The sequence below is a fragment of the Phaenicophaeus curvirostris genome, chromosome 4, assembly GCF_032191515.1.
Source record: "Phaenicophaeus curvirostris isolate KB17595 chromosome 4, BPBGC_Pcur_1.0, whole genome shotgun sequence".
Classification (NCBI taxonomy): domain Eukaryota; kingdom Metazoa; phylum Chordata; class Aves; order Cuculiformes; family Cuculidae; genus Phaenicophaeus; species Phaenicophaeus curvirostris.
In genome coordinates, this window is record NC_091395.1 from 77,290,740 (window position 1) to 77,308,349 (window position 17,610).

General features: G+C 50.0%; 1 protein-coding gene across 2 annotated transcripts in view; it reads left to right on the forward strand.

The window, feature by feature from the left end:
- SFXN5 (sideroflexin 5) overlaps nucleotides 1-14,602 on the forward strand; it is a 115,454-nt gene extending 100,852 nt beyond the window's left edge. The window contains exon 14 of one of the 2 annotated variants that reach the window (XM_069856658.1): nucleotides 14,291-14,602. In XM_069856658.1, the coding sequence (XP_069712759.1) occupies nucleotides 14,291-14,368 (78 nt within the window). In that variant the 3' untranslated portion in view covers nucleotides 14,369-14,602. Of the gene's footprint in view, nucleotide 1; nucleotides 246-14,290 lie in introns of those variants that run through there. The other variant, XM_069856659.1, reaches the window with a different exon arrangement.
- Nucleotides 14,603-17,610: the final 3,008 nt, after the last annotated feature.

The window sequence follows — 17,610 nt, forward strand, 5'->3', positions numbered from 1 at the left end:
GTTCTCACCACCCCTCTCTGCTTGAGAGCATCAACCAGAAGAAACGACAAGATGTTCCTGCCGTAGCCCCCCCTCCATTTCTCAGCCCCTGGCTCAGGTTTTCCTCCAGCTGCACCAGCTGTCGGGGCAGGGTTTGCAGACCTGGCATGCGTTTCCTGAGGAGCCAGACTTCACACGCCGCTTCTGCCTTGGCCCTACCCTTTGGCTTTCCCTTTACACCTCCCCTGTTCTCCCACCCCAGCAGCCTGGCATCTGCAGAACACCTTTCCTGTCAATGCAACCAGGGAAAAAGGCAATAAATATCACAGGAGCTTCTTCCCTGCGCTGCAGGGAACATCTTCTCAGCATCTTCTAGTTCCTTTCTGATTGCCCTGGGAGGTGGTTGAGTCACCTTCCCTGGAGGTGTTTAAGGGACAGGTAGATGAGGCGCTGAGGGACATGATTTAGTATTTGATAGGAATGGTTCGACTCAATGATCCGATGGGTCTTTTCCAACCTGGTGATTCTATGATTCTATGATAAAGCTGCTGCCCAGGACCTTCTAGCATGGAGGCGCGTTAATGGAGATGCCACATTTAGGTGACCTGAGATGGATTCATGCTGGTGCTTAGGCCTGGAGAGACACTCCGGGAGCTGGAAGGGTCATAGAATCATAGAATGATTTGATTCAGAAGGGACCTCAAAGCCCATCCAGTTCCAACCGCCTGCCATGGGCAGGGACACCTCCCACTGGATCAGGCTGCTCCAAGCCCCATCCAACCTGGCCTTGAACATCTCCAGGGAAGGAGCATCCACAACTTCGCTGGGTAACCTGGGCCGGCTCCACAAGGTCCTGTCCAGGCTGATTCCAGGAGAGGAAATTTCCCAACCACAGATTAGCAGCAGCTGTGAAATGAGTTGCAGGGCTGGAGCCCCTCAGCTATAGGGCCAGGCTGAGAGAGTTGGGGTTGTTCAGTCTGGAGAAGAAAAGGCTCCGGGGAGATGATAGAGCAGCTTCCAGTACCTGAAGACGGTCCACAAGAAAGCTGGAAAGGGACTTTTTACAAGGGCCTGGAGTGATAGGACGAGGGGGAATGGCTTTAAATTGGAAGGGGGAAGATTTAGACTAGACATAAGGACGAGTTTCTTCACCATGAGAGTGGGGAGACCCTGGCCCAGGTCGCCCAGGGAAGCTGTGGCTGCCCCATCCCTGGAGGTGTTCAAGGCCAGGTTGGATGGGGCTTGGAGCAGCCTGATCCAGTAGGAGGTGTCCCTGCCTATGGCAGGGGATTGGAACTGGATGGGCTTTGAGGTCCCTTCCAAATCAAACCATTCTGTGATTCTATGCAGGAAAAGGAAAGATCTGATCTTCAGGGCCATCAGCTCCACCATCTCTTCGCAAGCCCCAAGGAAACGCTGGGGTGGTTAGATTTAGAACTCAGCTTGTTTGCACCTCACGGTGTAATTATGAGGCTCAATGACATCTCTCATTTGGGGAAGGTCACGACTGAGCAGTGCTCTGATTGATTTGGAGTCTGTGTCTTTGTTCTCACCTTCCCTGTCCGAGAGGCTTTGATTTGTGACCGAGCTCGTTTTTTGAAGTCCGCTCCCTTTGTTTCCACAACCAGCATTTGTGGGAGTCAAAGATACTGAAAACTTTAGAAGATCCAGCCCTAAAATCCTAACCTGGACCAACGGAGCTTGTTCTTGCTGGGTTCGACAGCGTGAAGCTGGGGTTTGTGGTCATTGGAGGTGGGTGTGGGAGAAAGGACCTCTTTGTGCTGCTTGGGGGGCTTCAGCGGCTTTGTCAGACAAGGATCTGGTTTCATGTTTATATCTCCGTCCCTGGGATACAGGTTCAAGTATGTAAACTATCCATCCTGCCAGCACAGGCTCCTGCAGGTGTGTGGGTGCTGGTGGGCATAAAAAAACATTCCTGACACCAGCTCTTTTGAGGAATCTTCAACTCCTGATGGCTATAAGCCATTAGGAGTCAAAAGAAAGAGCTGACATCCGACAACTCCGGATAAACAGCTAAACATTAACCCTTCAAGTGGCTCAAAAAACATACTTAAAAGGCACTTTGTGGAAAGAAACCATTTTTTTTCCCAGGTCTGTTAATTGCTGTCTTTCTTCGGGACACCTTTCAGCAGCACCTACTGTAAACAGAGCGGCTCCTCCTGAAGCACGTCCCCCAGAGATTCCTGCCCTGCTCCTCCAGGGATTCCTGTCCTGCTACCCCGGGAGCCTGTGGACTTGGCCATTCTCATCTCCTCCTGCCCTGTGCTGTCCTCCTGCCAGTCTTTGGTTTTGCTTGTTTCTTCTTGGCCTGAGAGGCAAGACCTTTCCTCTCTTTCTGCCAGCCCACCCTGGAGGCAGTCCTCTTTCTTGGTCACCAACACACTTTATTTCATAGAATAATGGAATGGGTTGGATTGTGTTGGGTTGGGTTGGAAGGGATCTTAAAGTCCATCCAGTTCCAACCCCTCTCCCATGAACAGGGACACCTCCTACTGGACCAGGCTGCTCAAAGCCCCATCCAACCTGGCCTTGAACACCTCCAGGGATGGGGCAGCCGCAACTTCCCTGGACAACCTGTTCCAGGGTCTCCCCACCCTCATGGTGAAGAATTTCTTCCTTATGTCCAGTCTAAATCTGTCCCTCTCCAGTTTATCCCCATTGCCCTTCATCCTGTCAGTCCAAGTCTCTGTAAACCATCCCTCCCCAGCTTTCTTGTAGCCCCTTTCGGGTACTGGAAGGTCACTATAAGGTCTCCTCAGAGCCCTCTCTTCTCCAGGCTGAACAACCCCAACTCTCTCAGCCTGTCCTCCTATGGGAGGTGCTCCAGCCCTTGGATCATCTTTGTAGCCTCCTCTGGACCCATTCCAACAGCTCCTTCTTATGTTGAGGATTCCAGAACTGGACACAATACTCCAGATGAGGTCTCTAGTTGGAGGTTGGGATTCTGAGAAATGTACTTAGCTCCTTTAAAGCAACAAGGGCATCCTTAAATCCTGAAGAATTCATCATGCTCTTCCTCCTGTACAGCTCGAGAATTGGCGGGCTTGGTGTTCCCACCAAACAGCAACAAATGCTCCCTTCCTCTATGGAACTGCTGGAGGGATTCTTACCAGAATGGACACAGTTGTTAGTTTTCATCATGGGGGAAGCTTGCCACCTTCGTCATGTCCTCATTCAAAGCCAGGATCTTCTTCCAAAACAGAAGAGATGTCTCTAGCTCTTTTGCTGAATGCCTTTCATTCCAGCAAGGAGCAGCGACCCTTAATTTTGCAATTTTGGGGGTTCTCAAGTTCATATTTCTGTGTGCTGATGATTCTTCCATCCATCAGTTGGCTTGAATGTTCCCCACGGAGTCTGCATCATGTAGTGTGAGGCTCCTTCCTTGAGGCTGGGAAGAAGTTCCTTTTGCCCTACATGCTATAGACTGAATACCTTGCACAAACAGCTCTGGGACAAAGTCCTCTCCTTAAGAAGGCTTCTTACATCACGAGGCTGGGTGACCTGAGATCAGAACACACTTGCTTCTTCTGCAGTACCAGCCTAAGAAATCCACCTTTCTGGAGCTCCTGTAGAACTTAGCGTGGCCAACTGAGTGTTCACCTCATGAGCACTTGCCTCCTACACGTGAGCAGACCTTCTCCTCTAGAGTAAAAGTGAAATGGCATCTGAGCTCCTGCAGAGGCTTTTTTTGTGGTTCTTCACTTAGAATCATTGAATCCCTAGGTTGGAAAGGACTCACCGGATCATCGAGTCCAACCATTCCCATCAACCACTAAACCAGGTCCCTCAGAACCTCATCCACCCGTCCCTTAAACACCTCCAAGGAAGGGGACTCAACCCCCTCCCTGGGAAGCCTCTCCCAGTGCCCAACGACCCTTTCCGTGAAATATTTTTTCCTGATGTCCAGCCTGAACCACCCCTGGTGGAGCTTGAGGCCATTCCCTCTCGTTCTGTCCCCTGTCCCTTGGGAGAAGAGCCCAGCTCCCTCCTCTCCACAACCTCCTCTCAGGGAGTTGGAGAGAGCAATGAGGTCTCCCCTCAGCCTCCTCTTCTCCAGGCTAAACACCCCCAGCTCTCTCAGCCGTTCCTCATAAGGCCTGTTCTCCAGCCCCTTCCCCAGCTTCGTTGCTCAACTCGCTCCAGAGCCTCAACATCCTTCTGTGGTGAGGGGCCCAGAACTGACCCCAGGATTCGAGGTGCGGTCTCACCAGTGCCGAGTCCAGAGGGAGAAGAACCTCCCCGACCCTGGACTTGAGAGGATCTGAGATCAATGTGAGCCCAGTCCTAACCAAGCTCCTAGGAGTGGCTTTCATTCATCTCACCATTCTGTGTTCATCATTGATCTTGTCTTGAGACACCAGAAGGGCTCCCACAGGGAACTGGATGGTTAGAGCTTGTGTCTTACTGGTGGACTGGTTTGAGGTGGCAAATGACCGCAGGGGATGAAGCACAGGAATGAAACGCGGCTGTTGAACCTCTCTGCTGCAGGACAGGCAGGGACACGCCAAGCCGTTGAAGCTCCCTTGCAGCCTTAGGTGCCTCTGCTCTCGTTTATCATCCTCCAGCCTGCAGACACTGTTCTCACCACTCATTCCTCGAGTCCCAGAAACGAACGTGCCGCTGGGTGCGGGGAACTCATTGCCAGGGGGCAGTTGTGCTCTTCCTCTAGCCTAGTCAGGAAGTAACCGAAAATACCTTGTTTTTCTTCTTGCCATCAATGAATGGCTTTAAATTGGAAGGGGGGAGATTTAGACTAGATGTTAGGAAGAAATTCTTCACGATAAGGGTGGGGAGGCCCTGGCCCATGTTGCCCGGAGAAGCTGTGGCTGCACCATCCCTGGAGGCGTTCAAGGCCAGGTTGGATGGAGCTTGGAGCAGCCTGATCCAGCAGGAGGTGTCCCTGCCCATGGAAGGGATTGGAACTGGATGGGCTTTGAGGTCCCTTCCAGCCCAAACCATGCTGTGATTCTATGATGACTCTATGATTAAAATATTGGAGGGGTTTTGCATATTATTTTTCTTTAGAGAAGCTGTGACACACTAATTTGCAATACCTGAAGCTGAAGTTAGAAACAAACCTTAACGATCATAGGAGCATAGAATCACGGAATAGTTTGGGTTGGAATGGACCTCAAAACCCATCCAGTTCCAACCCCTGCCATGGGCAGGGACACCTCCCACTGGATCAGGCGGCTCCAAGCCCCGTCCAACCTGGCCTTGAACACCTCCAGGGATGGAGCAGCCAAAACTTCCCTGGGCAACCTGGGCCAGGGCCCCCTTACCCTCATGGTGAAGAATTTCTTCCTAATGTCCAATCTAAATCTTCCCCCTTGCAAATTAAAGCCGTTCCCCCTCATCCTATCACTCCATGTCCTTGTAAAAAGCCCCTTACCAGCTTTCCTGGAGCCCCTTTCAATATTAGAAGCTGCTCTAAGGTCTCCCTGGAGTCTTCTCCAGGCTGAACATCCCCAACTCTCTCAGCCTGTCCACACACTGGGGAACTATTTCAGCATCCTTGTAAAGTAAGGGATTATCAGGCCGCCTGGGTAATTTGCAGTTTCTTGTTTGACTGCAAATCTTGAACTCCTACCATGTGAACCTCTTCAATCCCCGCAATGTAGTGGTCTTCGTGGGGGATTTCACACAAATGGCTCTGAATTTGGAATCCTGCTCCCAAGCAGCACGCTTCATAGAATCACAGAATAATCAGGTTGGAAGAGACCCACCAGATCATCGAGTCCAACCATTCCTATATCTGAAGGGATCTGTCCTTTCTCTGAAGTCTGTGAACCAAGAGAGACCTGCACGGCCTCTGGAAAGCCCTGTGGTCACATTTCCACCACAGGCGTTTCTCAGTGCTGCTGCCTAAACTCTGGTTGAACAGAGCCAGAACTGGCATTAAAAAGGACTATTGCTTGAAAGGGATTTTATCTCCATTTTCTCCCCTCCTTGAAACAATAAAAAGGAGTGAAGTTGGAATATTTGGCTGTTCTGGCTCTTATTTAGCTCAGATTTTTCCTTTTTTTTTTTTTTTTTTTTTGCCATAGATGCTTTGAACACCAGCATCCACCTCCAGCTGTAGGAGGGAGGAGAAAGCAGAGGGTCTTCTCAGCGCAGGCTGGAAAGGGTCTGAACGTGGCACCACGCTTACCCCGCGATGACATCTGTTAGATAGAAAGTATGGCAGTGATGGGGTTCGTGCCGCAAGCTTTTCACACTCTATCACATCTGCCTCTGCACCGTCCCCTGCAAACGTCACTGCTTTTAGCAAAGCACGAACCGCAAAGTGTCAGCAGCACCTTGGGTGCCATCAGGTTTCTGTATCGAGATGAGCAGGATCCTTCCTCAACAGAAGAAGGAGATGGAACTGTTGGAACGGGTCCAGAGGAGGCCACAAAGATGATGTGAGGGCTGGAGAACCTCTGCTCTGAGGACGGTCTGAGAGAGTTGGGGTTCAGCCTGGAGAGTAGAAGGCTCTGGGGAGGCCTTAGAGCAGCTTCCAGGACTTGCAGGAAAGCTAGGGAGGGACTTTTTCCAAGGGTCTGGAGTGATAGGATGAGGGGGAATGTCTTTAAATTGGAAGGAGAGAGATCTAGAGTAGAAATTGGGAAGAAATTCTTGATGCTGAGGGTGGGAAGGCCCTGGCCCAGGTTACCCAGAGAAGTTGTGGATGCTCCGTACCTGGAGGTGTTCAAGGCCAGGTTGGATTGTTCTTGGAGCAACCTGATCTAGTGGGAGGTGTCCCTGCCTATCGCAGGAGGTGGATCTGGATGAGCAGTAAAGTCCCTTCCAACCCAAACCATTCTATGATTATAAGATTTCCCAAATTCTATCTACTGGCAGGTCATCTTCAGTTGGCCATAGAACCATAGAATTTCCAAGAGCTACTCCTTAGCAAACATCAATTTCCCCCTCTCATTCCTTACTGGGTGGATCCACGGGGAGCGCTTTAGTGTTTGATGTCTGGGAAAAGCTTTGGAAAGAGTTCATCTGAACAGAGGATGAAAAAACCTTGCTGTCATTAAACCATTCAGGATGCATTTGCCCATTTTGGAAAGCTCTCTAAAATTAAACGCGGGTTCAGATTTGTGAATTTTGGCCCTACCAGCATTGTTTCAGCTACTGTCAATGAAAAGAAGATGTGAAATATCTAAAAGAAGAACATTTAGGCAGGCTTACCATGGGAACAAGACCTTCAAAAACCCAATCGAGTTGGGGTTTAACCCTGAGTAAGCAGGTTAAACCATATTTAATGAGGTTATGCATCTCAGCAGAGTTGCATTAGGTGACTGCATGCTGAAGGTGAAAGGAAGCCTTGGTAGACCTGTACAGAGATTCTTTCACACCGTGGTTGCACCAAGATGCAAGTAGAGGTGCTTGGTGACTATGCTGTGGCTGATGAGCAATTAATCGTCTGTTCAAGGAAAAATATGATCTTTCTTCATGGAGGATAGAGCAGAGCCTGTTAGCAGAACTTGATGTGCCCCACCTCTTCATCTAGGTGTGCATGGAACCCACCACCGTGGGGGCAGCAGCAGCAGGTCCTTCACAGTGCTTCATGGTGCCATTTATTAATCATAATCCTTCTTGCACCTGATGGAGCTTCGCTAGAATCATAGAATCATAGAACCATAGAACCATAGAATGGTTTGGTTTGGAAAGGTTGAGTCACCTTCCCTGGAGATGTTTAAGGGACGGGTGGATGAGGTGCTGAGGGACATGGTTTAGTGTTTGATAGGAATGGTTGGACTCGACCATCCGGTGGGTCTCTTCTGACCTGGTTATTCTATGACCTTAAAGATCATCCAGTTCCAACCTCCTTGCCATGGGCAGGGACACTTGTCTTGCTTGGCACTGCCCTCAGCCGTTGCCCTGATATCTACTGGCCCAGGAGGAGCTGCCAGAAGGCTGCTGGAAGGACTGGAAGAGCCCTTCCAGGCTCCCAACCGGCACCACCACTGCACCTCCTCGCTGGCATCGCCAAGTCAGCAGCAGAAGATGCTGTGACCAGCCTGCTCATCCCTTCCCCCACCTCCCGGTGCAGCATCCGTCCATCCGCATGGCCCTCCCCCTACCAAAATTGGCTGCTTTCTTCCTTCTTCTCCACCCCCCTCCCTTTTTTTTGGCTGAGTGATGAGCTGTATGCCAAATCCATCTGCTCCTGTCTCCCCTAGCTGCCTTCCATATCATTACAGGATCCCTGGCAGCGAGCCTAGACCGATCTCTCTCCCTGCACTCTTCGGAGCACATTCCTTTCTACACCTTTTCCCGAGCTGGGATAGAAATGAGTATCAACCCCAAACAAAAAGCATCTGCTTTCTGCCTGCTTCTGCTTTGCTGGACGCGCCTGTACGCTACACCCGTGTCAGCAGCCAATGCAAAACACACACAACCCCCAACCCCACCGCCCCGCAGCCAACACGGGCTGGTGAAACTTTGGGTGCCGGGAGGCTGCCTCACACCCTCTCCCTCTCCGTCTCCGCAGCACCAGCTGTGACCACCGCACCATTTGTTCCTCCAGCCCACGCCAGCACTCGGAGCCAGTTCTTTATCACCCCAATTAGCCTTGTCTGTGCTGATGAGAGGAGCGAGGCTTCCACTGCAAGGCAGGGATGGGGGGAAAGAGAGCTGGCGTGTGGTGGGCACGGCGAGAGGCGAGTCCTTCCACGGCGGCTTTGTTCCCTGGGAGGGATGGATTTCACCGGGTCACCGCTAAAAAGCCAGCGTTGTCATCCCAGAAGGCCAATTGTGTCCTGGGCTGCATCCAGAGCAGCATGGCCAGCAGGGAGAGGGAGGGGATTCTGCCCCTCTGCTCCTCTCTTGTGAGACCTCATCTGGAGTTCTGTGTCCAGTTCTGGAATCCTCAACGTAAGAAGGAGATGGAGCTGTTGGAACGGGTCCAGAGGAGGATGAGGGATGAGCAGAGGGCTGGAGCACCTTCCATATGAGGCCAGGCTGAGAGAGTTGGGCTTGTTCAGCCTGGAGAAGAGAAGGTTCCCGGGAGATCTTATAGTGACCTTCCAGTACCTGAAAGGGGCTACAAGAAAGCTGGGGAGGGACTATTCATAAAGGCTTGTGGTGACAGAATGAGGGGAAATGGGTATAAACTGGAGAGGGGCAGATTTAGGCTTGATATAAGGAAGAATTTCTTCACCATGAGGGTGGGGAGGCCCTGGAAGAGGCAACCCAGGGAAATTGTGGCTGCTCCATCCCTGGAGGTGTTCAAGGCCAGGTTGGATGGGGCTTGGAGCTCCTGATCCAGTGGGAGGTGTCCGTGCCCACGGCCGGGGGGGTTGTAACTAGATGATCTTCAAGGTCTCTTCCAACCCAAATTACTCTGTGATTCTGTAATCTCACCTGCACTACCTGGGTGATGCTGGTTTATAAACAGTTGCTTGAATGAGGTCAGGGGACATGGTTCTAGGGTTCTTTCTCCAGGGCATGGGACAAGGCAAGTGATGTTGGGTTTACAGCACCCTGGAAGTTCAACAGCATCCTCTTGGATGCTGAAAAATGAATGACAGCATAGAATGTCCTGAGTTGGAAGGGATGCACAAGGATCATCAAGTCCAACTCCTGTCCCTGCACAGGACAACCCCAATATTCGTACCCTTCTTCATTCACTTAGCTCTCTTCTGGAGGAGAATGGAGCATCCTCAGGCCACGCCAGCTCCCAGCTGTTGCGATGGGCTGTGGCCACCATTGACCACATCTCTGGATGAATTTGGAGGTGTGCCTTGACCGTGTCTCCAGTGACGACTGAGATCCCTGCACCTATAGCAAAGCTTCCAGTAGCCTCACGGAGAGGTGAAGCAGTTCCTCCTTCTCCCACTGCCTCTTTGTAGTGTCTCCCATGCTGGTGTGTCAGGATGCAGGGTGGTCAGTGCTGCACCAAGGCCTGAAAGCCTGTTTTTTAACCCCAAACCAGCCCTTTTTAACACTGTCCTGGGTGGTGATTTTACACCGTGGTTTCTGCATTGCTGTTGTGAGCTTGCATCCCTTCTGGACTTCTCCTGGATTCCTTCTTGAAGGCTCTTTTCTAGTAGGCACCTCAGTGCTGCCATCCCAGAGCCAGGAAGGGGATCCACCCGTTGCTGAAGCACAAGCAGATGTACCCCCATCGGGAGGAAGAGGATGGACACAATTCAAACCCAGCCCCATGGTGGGCACTGAGTTTGGAAGGACAATATCACCCCATATAGAGTGGGGCAGGTACCATCAGGGTAGTCCCAACAGGGTTGAACCTGTTCCTCAGAACATCCTCCGTGGGCGGCATTCCTTGCTGGAAGATTCCCAGCATGGTCATGACCAAGAAGGACTCTGCTGCGGGTCTTCTTTGAAGCTGAGACACAAGAAACTTAACATGAAACTCCGTAGTCTCCAGATCTATTTCTCGAGTCTGCGTCCGAGGGAAGGTTGGTCCAGGATGCTGGACAGCTAGAATAGCAGCCTACACCAAAATAGGTGGAATTACACTCTCCAGCAAAAAACTGTGAGGGATTCAAAGTCAACCAGAAGGGAGTCTGCAGAGATTGCTCCAGTTCAGCCAGTCACCACCCAGCAAATTTATTCCACATCTTCCCAGGCTTTGGAAAAGGTTTTAAGTGAGCAGCTCCAAACCAACACCTCTGACTGGTTGTATCTTCTTTTAAGGCCTTCAGAGGAGTCCCTGACCACATGTCCATCTTTCATTAGTCATCGAGTCCTTTATCCTCCTGCTCAGACACCATAATCTATCTCTGAACTGTCACACTGCAATCCTGTCCCTCCTACAGCCGTCCCATCTAACAGCCTTGCCATGAATGAAGAGCTCAGCTGTGCAGGAGAATAGAATGATAGAACTGCTTGGTTGGAAAAGATCTTTGAGATCATCGAGTCCAGCCACGCCTGTCCACTGCTAAACCAGATCCCTGAGCACCTCATCTACCCGGCTTTTAAACCCCTCCAGGGATGGGGACTCCACCACCTCCCTGGACAGCCTCTGCCAGGGCCTGAGAACCCTTTCCATGAAGAAATTTTTCCTGATGTCCAGTCTGAACCTGCCCTGGTGCAACTTGAGGCCATGGAAATCATTGCTTTCCTGCACCCATTGGAAGAAAGCTGAAGGGACCTACAAGCTATTATCTCATCTGTCTCCTTCCACCAAGACAAACTTAATTCTGCTGCTTAAACTGTTCTTGATGTGTTTCATCTAATCTGTGCTGAAAACTTCCCACCACAGAGACACCACACCTTCCCCAAGCGTTTGGTTGCAATACTTTACTCCTTCCCACCAGGATACTCTTCCTGCTGTTCAGCTTGGAACTTACTCGATGCTTTTTGAATTGTGTCCCAAGATGGTGAGAATAAAACATTTCTCTTGTCTTCTGTGCTGTAGCCTCTTGCACACGCAAATACCATCATGCCTCCCTTGAACTTCTCTCTTCTAGACTGAGAGCATTCAATTTAGAATCACAGAATCATCCTGGAATGGGTTGGGTTGGAAGGGACTTCAAAGCCCATCTAGTTCCAACCCCTCTGACATGGGCAGGGACACCTCCCACTGTGTCAGGTTGCTCAGAGCCTTGTCCAGCCTGGCCTTGAACACCTCCAAGTCCTCCAGCTTTCCCCACAGGTCTTTCAGACCTCTAATATGGGGTCCATCAAGGCAGACGTGGCTTTCCTTGGAGCTCCCACCTCTCCAGCTCCCATTAGAGAGGAAAGGACTGTGGTGGCTCTCTGTTAGCTTTCCGTGGAGACATCCCAGTAGAAGGTTGGGGTTTAGTCTGTCTGAGATGCCCCACATCCCCAAGCTTTCTTCATCGGAAGAGTTCTCAGGCCCTGGCAGAGGCTGCCCGGGAGGTGGTGGAATCACCATCTCTGGAGGGGTTTAAAAGCCGGGTAGACGAGGTGCTCAGGGATCTGGATTAAGAGTGGACAGGTGTGGTTGACTTTATGATCTCAGAGGTCTTGCCCAACCAAGCAATTCTGTGATTCAGCTCCCAAATCCTCAAAGGCCGTACCAACACCAGCAAGGATGGTCAAGATTGGACCATCCAATTCCAGCTGATTTTATAGCTTCCTACCAGAGGATGAAACCACCCAGCCTTGATGCCTGGAGCTTTTCTTTCCGTCTCTGGAAGGGAAAGACAAAAACAATAGGAAGAAAAAGCTGCGTCAGAGCCAGGCAGAGCGGAGTTAATCCTCCCTCAAAATGGATCCCGTCTACGTGAGAATCGCCTCTCCTGCACCTTTGCTGGGTGCCCTCCCCGGCACGACGCTTCGCTTGGTGTTTCAGCGCAGAAAGCAATGGTGAAGTTGCTAATAATGGCACTAAAAGAAAATATGCTACATCTGTTATGGATAGCAGTACAAAATTAGCTGATCACACCTCTGACACCCAAGATGTCTTCACTTAAAATACTCGTTGGCTTTTACTTTACATAATTTGCTGATTATATTTAAAAGAAATACAATTTTGCAATTACTGTTCTTTCTGGTGTGCTATCTATGCATCATTTTCTTTTTATGTTTATATATTTCTCCTTCATTAGTGCAGTCTGAAGGGTGATTAGATCCCTTCAAACATTTTACAGAGGTTAAACGTTGATTAAGATTTAATTATTACTGTAAATAGCTTGGAATGACATATGGTGCAAAAACCTGACATATGTGCATTTGAATAAATGAAGTGCTATTTCCCATGATGCTTCAGTAGCTGTTTAACAGCTTTGCTGAAGGGTTATGTTGCACCTCATGTTAAGATTGCTTTGATGTTATATTTTGTTGGGTTTTTGCAGCTGAAAGCTAAGAACAGTTTTTCCAGTTTTTAAAAACATTGAATATTTTAAATACCTAAATTGTTTTGCACAAATTTTTGCTAATTTGTCTAACTAGGTTAAACATTTTCAAAAGCATTTCGATTTTAACGTGGGTTCCTAGCATTGTGTCAGCAACAGCAGCAACTCAATGTATCAATGTATAGGAGTCCTAAAAGTCTCATCTTCCAAGGTGCCCGGACCCCACTAGAAGCGGGATCTTTGCTTGCTGCAGGAACCTGGAGCACCACAGATCAGAGAATCGTGGAATGGTTTGGGTTGGAAGCAACCTCAAAGCCCATCCAGTTCCACCCCCTACCATGGGCAGGGACGCCTCCCACTGGATCAGGGGCTCCAAGCCCCATCCAACCTGGCCTTGAACCCCTCCAGGGATGGGGCAGCCACGACTGCTCCGGGCAACCTGAGCCAGGGCCTCATCATCCTCATCGTAAAGAATTTCCTCCTAACATCTAATCTAAATCTTCCTCCTTCCAATTTAAAGCCATTCCCCCTCATCCTGTCACTCCATGACCTTGGAAAAAGCCCCTCCCCAGCTTTCCTGGAGCCTCTTTCAGTACTGGAAGCTGCTCTAAGGTCTCCCCAGAGCCTTTTCTCCTCCAGACTGAACAACCCCAACTGTCTCAGCCTGGTCTCATAGCAGAGGTGCTCCTGGTGGTCCATGTTGGGAATGATTTCAGAGCAAGGGAAAGCTTTGCACGAAGCTGGTGAAAGGGCAAAATAGGAAAGGGATGGAGGGTTTCACGGAGAGGGTGAAAGGGATAGGTTGGTTTTAGCTGTGATCCATCCTCCTTGGATGCTAGGAGACACATGAGGGTGTGTGGTCCCCTCATGTCACCAAGGCTTTGCTGGGTCCCTGTGGATGCGGATTGCAGCTTCAGAGACTGGATTCCTTCTAGCACTGAAGGACCTTGGCTGTGGGAAAAGGAAGGAATGTCTCCTGGAAAGTGATGAGTGGGATCTGTTTGATGCTCAAAGATGCTCTAGAATTCATTGACTATTGTGAAGCAGAGACTGTGTGTCGTTACGTGTGATCAAAGTCAGTCCAAAGATGGATGTTTTGAGGCTTGAGCAGACTAAAGCATGTTAAAATCACATGGGAAATGCATGATTGACATTGTATTATTTATATATTATGCTTCTCCACATTAATTTAATGCCCCATCCCTGGAGGTGTTGAAGGCCAAGTTGGATGGGGCTTTGAGCAACCTGATCCAGTGGGAGGTGTCCCTGCCCACAGCAGGGGAGTTGAAACTGGGTGGACTTTAAGCTCTCTTCCAACCCAAACCCTTCCACGATTCTATGAATTTATTGATCTATCGCACTCCTGCTGCAGCACAACAACACGATATCGTAGAATCATTTGGTTGTAAAAGACCTTTGAGTTCATCGTGGAGTCCAGCCCTACCTGTCCACTGCTAACCCATATCTCTGAGCTTCTCCCTTCTGATTTTGCCTCTTCTTTCATTTCACAGATCGAGACATCTCGGCTTGAGCCAGAAATCGCAATGGCCACCACCAGTAAGACTGTGATCTACAATAAAGGATTGTAAGTGGAAGCAGACAATCTCAGCCCAGAAGATTCGGGGAGGGAAAAGGGTGAAACTGGAGATGCCTGACTGGGAAAAAAAAAAAAGAAAACAACAACAAGATAAATCAAATAATAAGAGCGCAGCGATAGTAACGTATTACCGCTCCCGGTGATCCGGGAGTAAATTAACACTTGCAGAGAACTGACACTTCACACCAGTCAAAAAAGATTAATATTAAAAAAGATAAATTAGCAACAGGAGCAGCGACAAAAGACAAAATCACATTCAGACACTTTAGAGAAGTAGCTAAAGAACCTCAGAACTTAACTAGCACTGCATGGAGGGATGTTTAACGGCGTGTTTACATGGTTAGACCTAACTACATCGAAGTAGGCTTCACCAAGCAGACTTTGTTTTCAATGTGAATTAACTCTCTGCACTGATACTGCACAAAAGTAATTCCATAGAGATCAAGAGGTGCACGTACGTGAAGCGCTTGGTAGGGTGTTTGATAAGTCTCCTGTATTGATTTCATGCCCATCCTGCCCCAGCGATCATGCTCAAAAGCAGCCTTCCATGGTTCGACGTGCAAGCGAAGGTCATAGCCTCTGCACCTTCCATCCCTCCCTCCCTTCTTCTGCTCATGGTCCTGGTGGGTCCTGCCATTCGTTGCATTTGCAAGACTTCGTGTCACAGGAGCAAACCACCAGATATCTCCACAAGGGCTTTTGCCTGAGGTTCAAGACACTGGAAGCCAACGTGTCCACACACCAAATAGGAAGGGATCTTCTAGCAAAAATGTGATCCATCTGCTCTTTTCCTTTGCAGGGACACAAGGGATGTTGACCCTCTAGATATAAAGTTGTTAACATAAGCTAATTAGCTAAGTCACACTTCGCTAAACAAGTTGGCTGAGGACATAGTATGCTTTAACTTTTGGTGACCCCTGAAGTGGTCAAGCAGTTAGCCTAGAAAATTGTGGTGGATCCCTTCCAACTGGAACAGTTGTCCTTGTTCTTATTTCTCTCTTCTCCCTTACTCTCCATTCTGTCTCCTATCTTCTCTTCTCCTTCTTCTTCTTCTTCTTCTTCTTCTTCTTCTTCTTCTTCTTCTTCTTCTTCTTCTTCTTCTTCTTCTTCTTCTTCTTCTTCTTCTTCTTCTTCTTCTTCTTCTTCTTCTTCTTCTTCTCCTTCATCATCATCATCTTCTTTCTCTTTTTCTTCTTCTTCCTACCCCTCCTCCTCCTCCTCCTCCTCCTCCTTCTCCTTCTAACAGTGTCCAAAGCCTTGTGCTGGTGCAAAGAGGACCCAAAGCAGAAACCAGTGGGCAGGATGGCTTTGCCTGGCACCCTTGCCAAGCTGAGGGCTTTGTGAGGCTGCAACCTCACAGAGGTGAGGTGCCCTTTGGAGATGCTTTTGGGGGGCTTATAGTGAGGTGGAACAAATCCACTGGACCAAACCCTGCCCTAACATGGGTTTGGGGGCACAATTTGGCTTTCCATTGTCTTGTACCCAAGAGTGAAACCCGAGTGGCTCCCTGAGGACCAGAGGGGTCAATGCGGATTTTGAACACGGTCACCTGCTTCTTGCTGATGGCAAGATTTGCCTCTGAGATCCCTGCAGGGATGGAGCCGTGGTGGTGATGGACATAACCAAACGCACAGGCTATCATCCTTCAAATGCTAATTTGGGGAGGGGTTGGGGTGGGTGGGGGGGGCAGGGGAAACCAAATCACCACTGACGCAGAATGTATTCAAAGGATTTATTGCAATGCTTGAAATCAGAAGGCCTGAGTCCCACTGCGTGCTCCTCCACCGCTGGCTGCTCTCGCTCCCTGCTGGAGTCAGCCCAGTAGGAACTGGGGTCACGCAACTGTTGGGCCAGGCTGATTTTTGTCCCTGCCCTGGTGTAAATCAGAAATAATTGCACAAAACAAATCCATTTCATGGATTTCCGTGCCAGGGGAGGACAGGACTGACCCAGGCTCTCCATTGCTGCTGCTGATGGACCAGCTCCTGGTCCCTGACACTGGTGGAAACACTGAATGGGTCCAGTTACACTCATGGAGCTGTTCTGGGTTTACAGCTGGGTAAGGGACAGCTGAATTTGACCCCTCTAATGCACTAGATGAGATGAATGTAGGCTCTGGAGGAGGCGAGGCCACTCCACCTGCCCCTGGTGGGATTTGGAGAGGCTCCAGGGAGGTGGCATCTGTCCTGTGGGCAACGCTGAGCAGAATCAGGTCCTGTAATTTGCTCTGGGGGTGAGTAACTCCCCAGAGCAGTGGCAGAGGAGGGCAGACCTCCCACCCCACCAAGGGGAGCAGGGATGCTGGCATCACAAGAGCTTTGGAGAGCCAGCAGGGATGAGCTGTGTGCCTGAAAAAAAGTCCCTTGCCATTGCTGCAAGGTGTGGGAGGAGGCAAGGACCATTTTTGGATGCTGGGGGATGCAGGTACCCCCGTACGCACCCATCCACATGTGCATGTGGTGGGTAAGAAGCTACTCTGAGCCTAAAACTTCAGCTCTGCTGAGCCTGGAGAAGTTAGGAGCCAAGCATCGTGTTGCACAGAGGGACAACTTGCCTTCTTCCTCCTCCTGACTTAAAATGCAAGGCTGAGACAGAAACAGCCTCTTGTGTTGACAGGGAGAGGCCTCCTGGCTCCAGCGTCTGTCTGGGTGGATCATTTCCCTTTCTCCTGGTGGGTTTTGTTGCTGCCTGAACCGTTCTGCTGCAAAGCCTGTTCATCCCAGGCTTCTTTTGGTGGTTTCAGAGAGGTGGAGCAAGGAGGGAGACAATGCTTTGGGTTTGCATCGTGATCGTTGGGTGAAGATTTTGGTGGCTACCTGCCAGGCTTGCAGGCGGAGCGAGGGATTTGCAGTGGAGGGAAGGACTCAGGGTGTTGTTTGCTGTATTTCTTTACGAGACATCCCAGGAAAAGCATGAATTGAGCAAATTTTGCCTTGGGAAAGACCCAGTTCCCAGTTTTCTCCATGATGGGAAGCGAGCATGGATGCTTTCCTTGCACAGACGTCACCTACAGAGTTCCAAATGCGCAGGCTGTTAATTAGCAGAAGGTGCTCATCACTTTAATCCAGCGATGCTGCATTGGTTTGGAGGAGAAAAGACGTAGGGCTTCTAGAGCCACACGGCTCCTGAGGGCCTGATCCTGCTCGAGGGGGTGAGGACCAGCTTGAGGGATGTCAGGGGAGATGATGGCTCAGCTCAAAAGCAGCTGCACAGTCGAGCAAGTGACAATCAAAC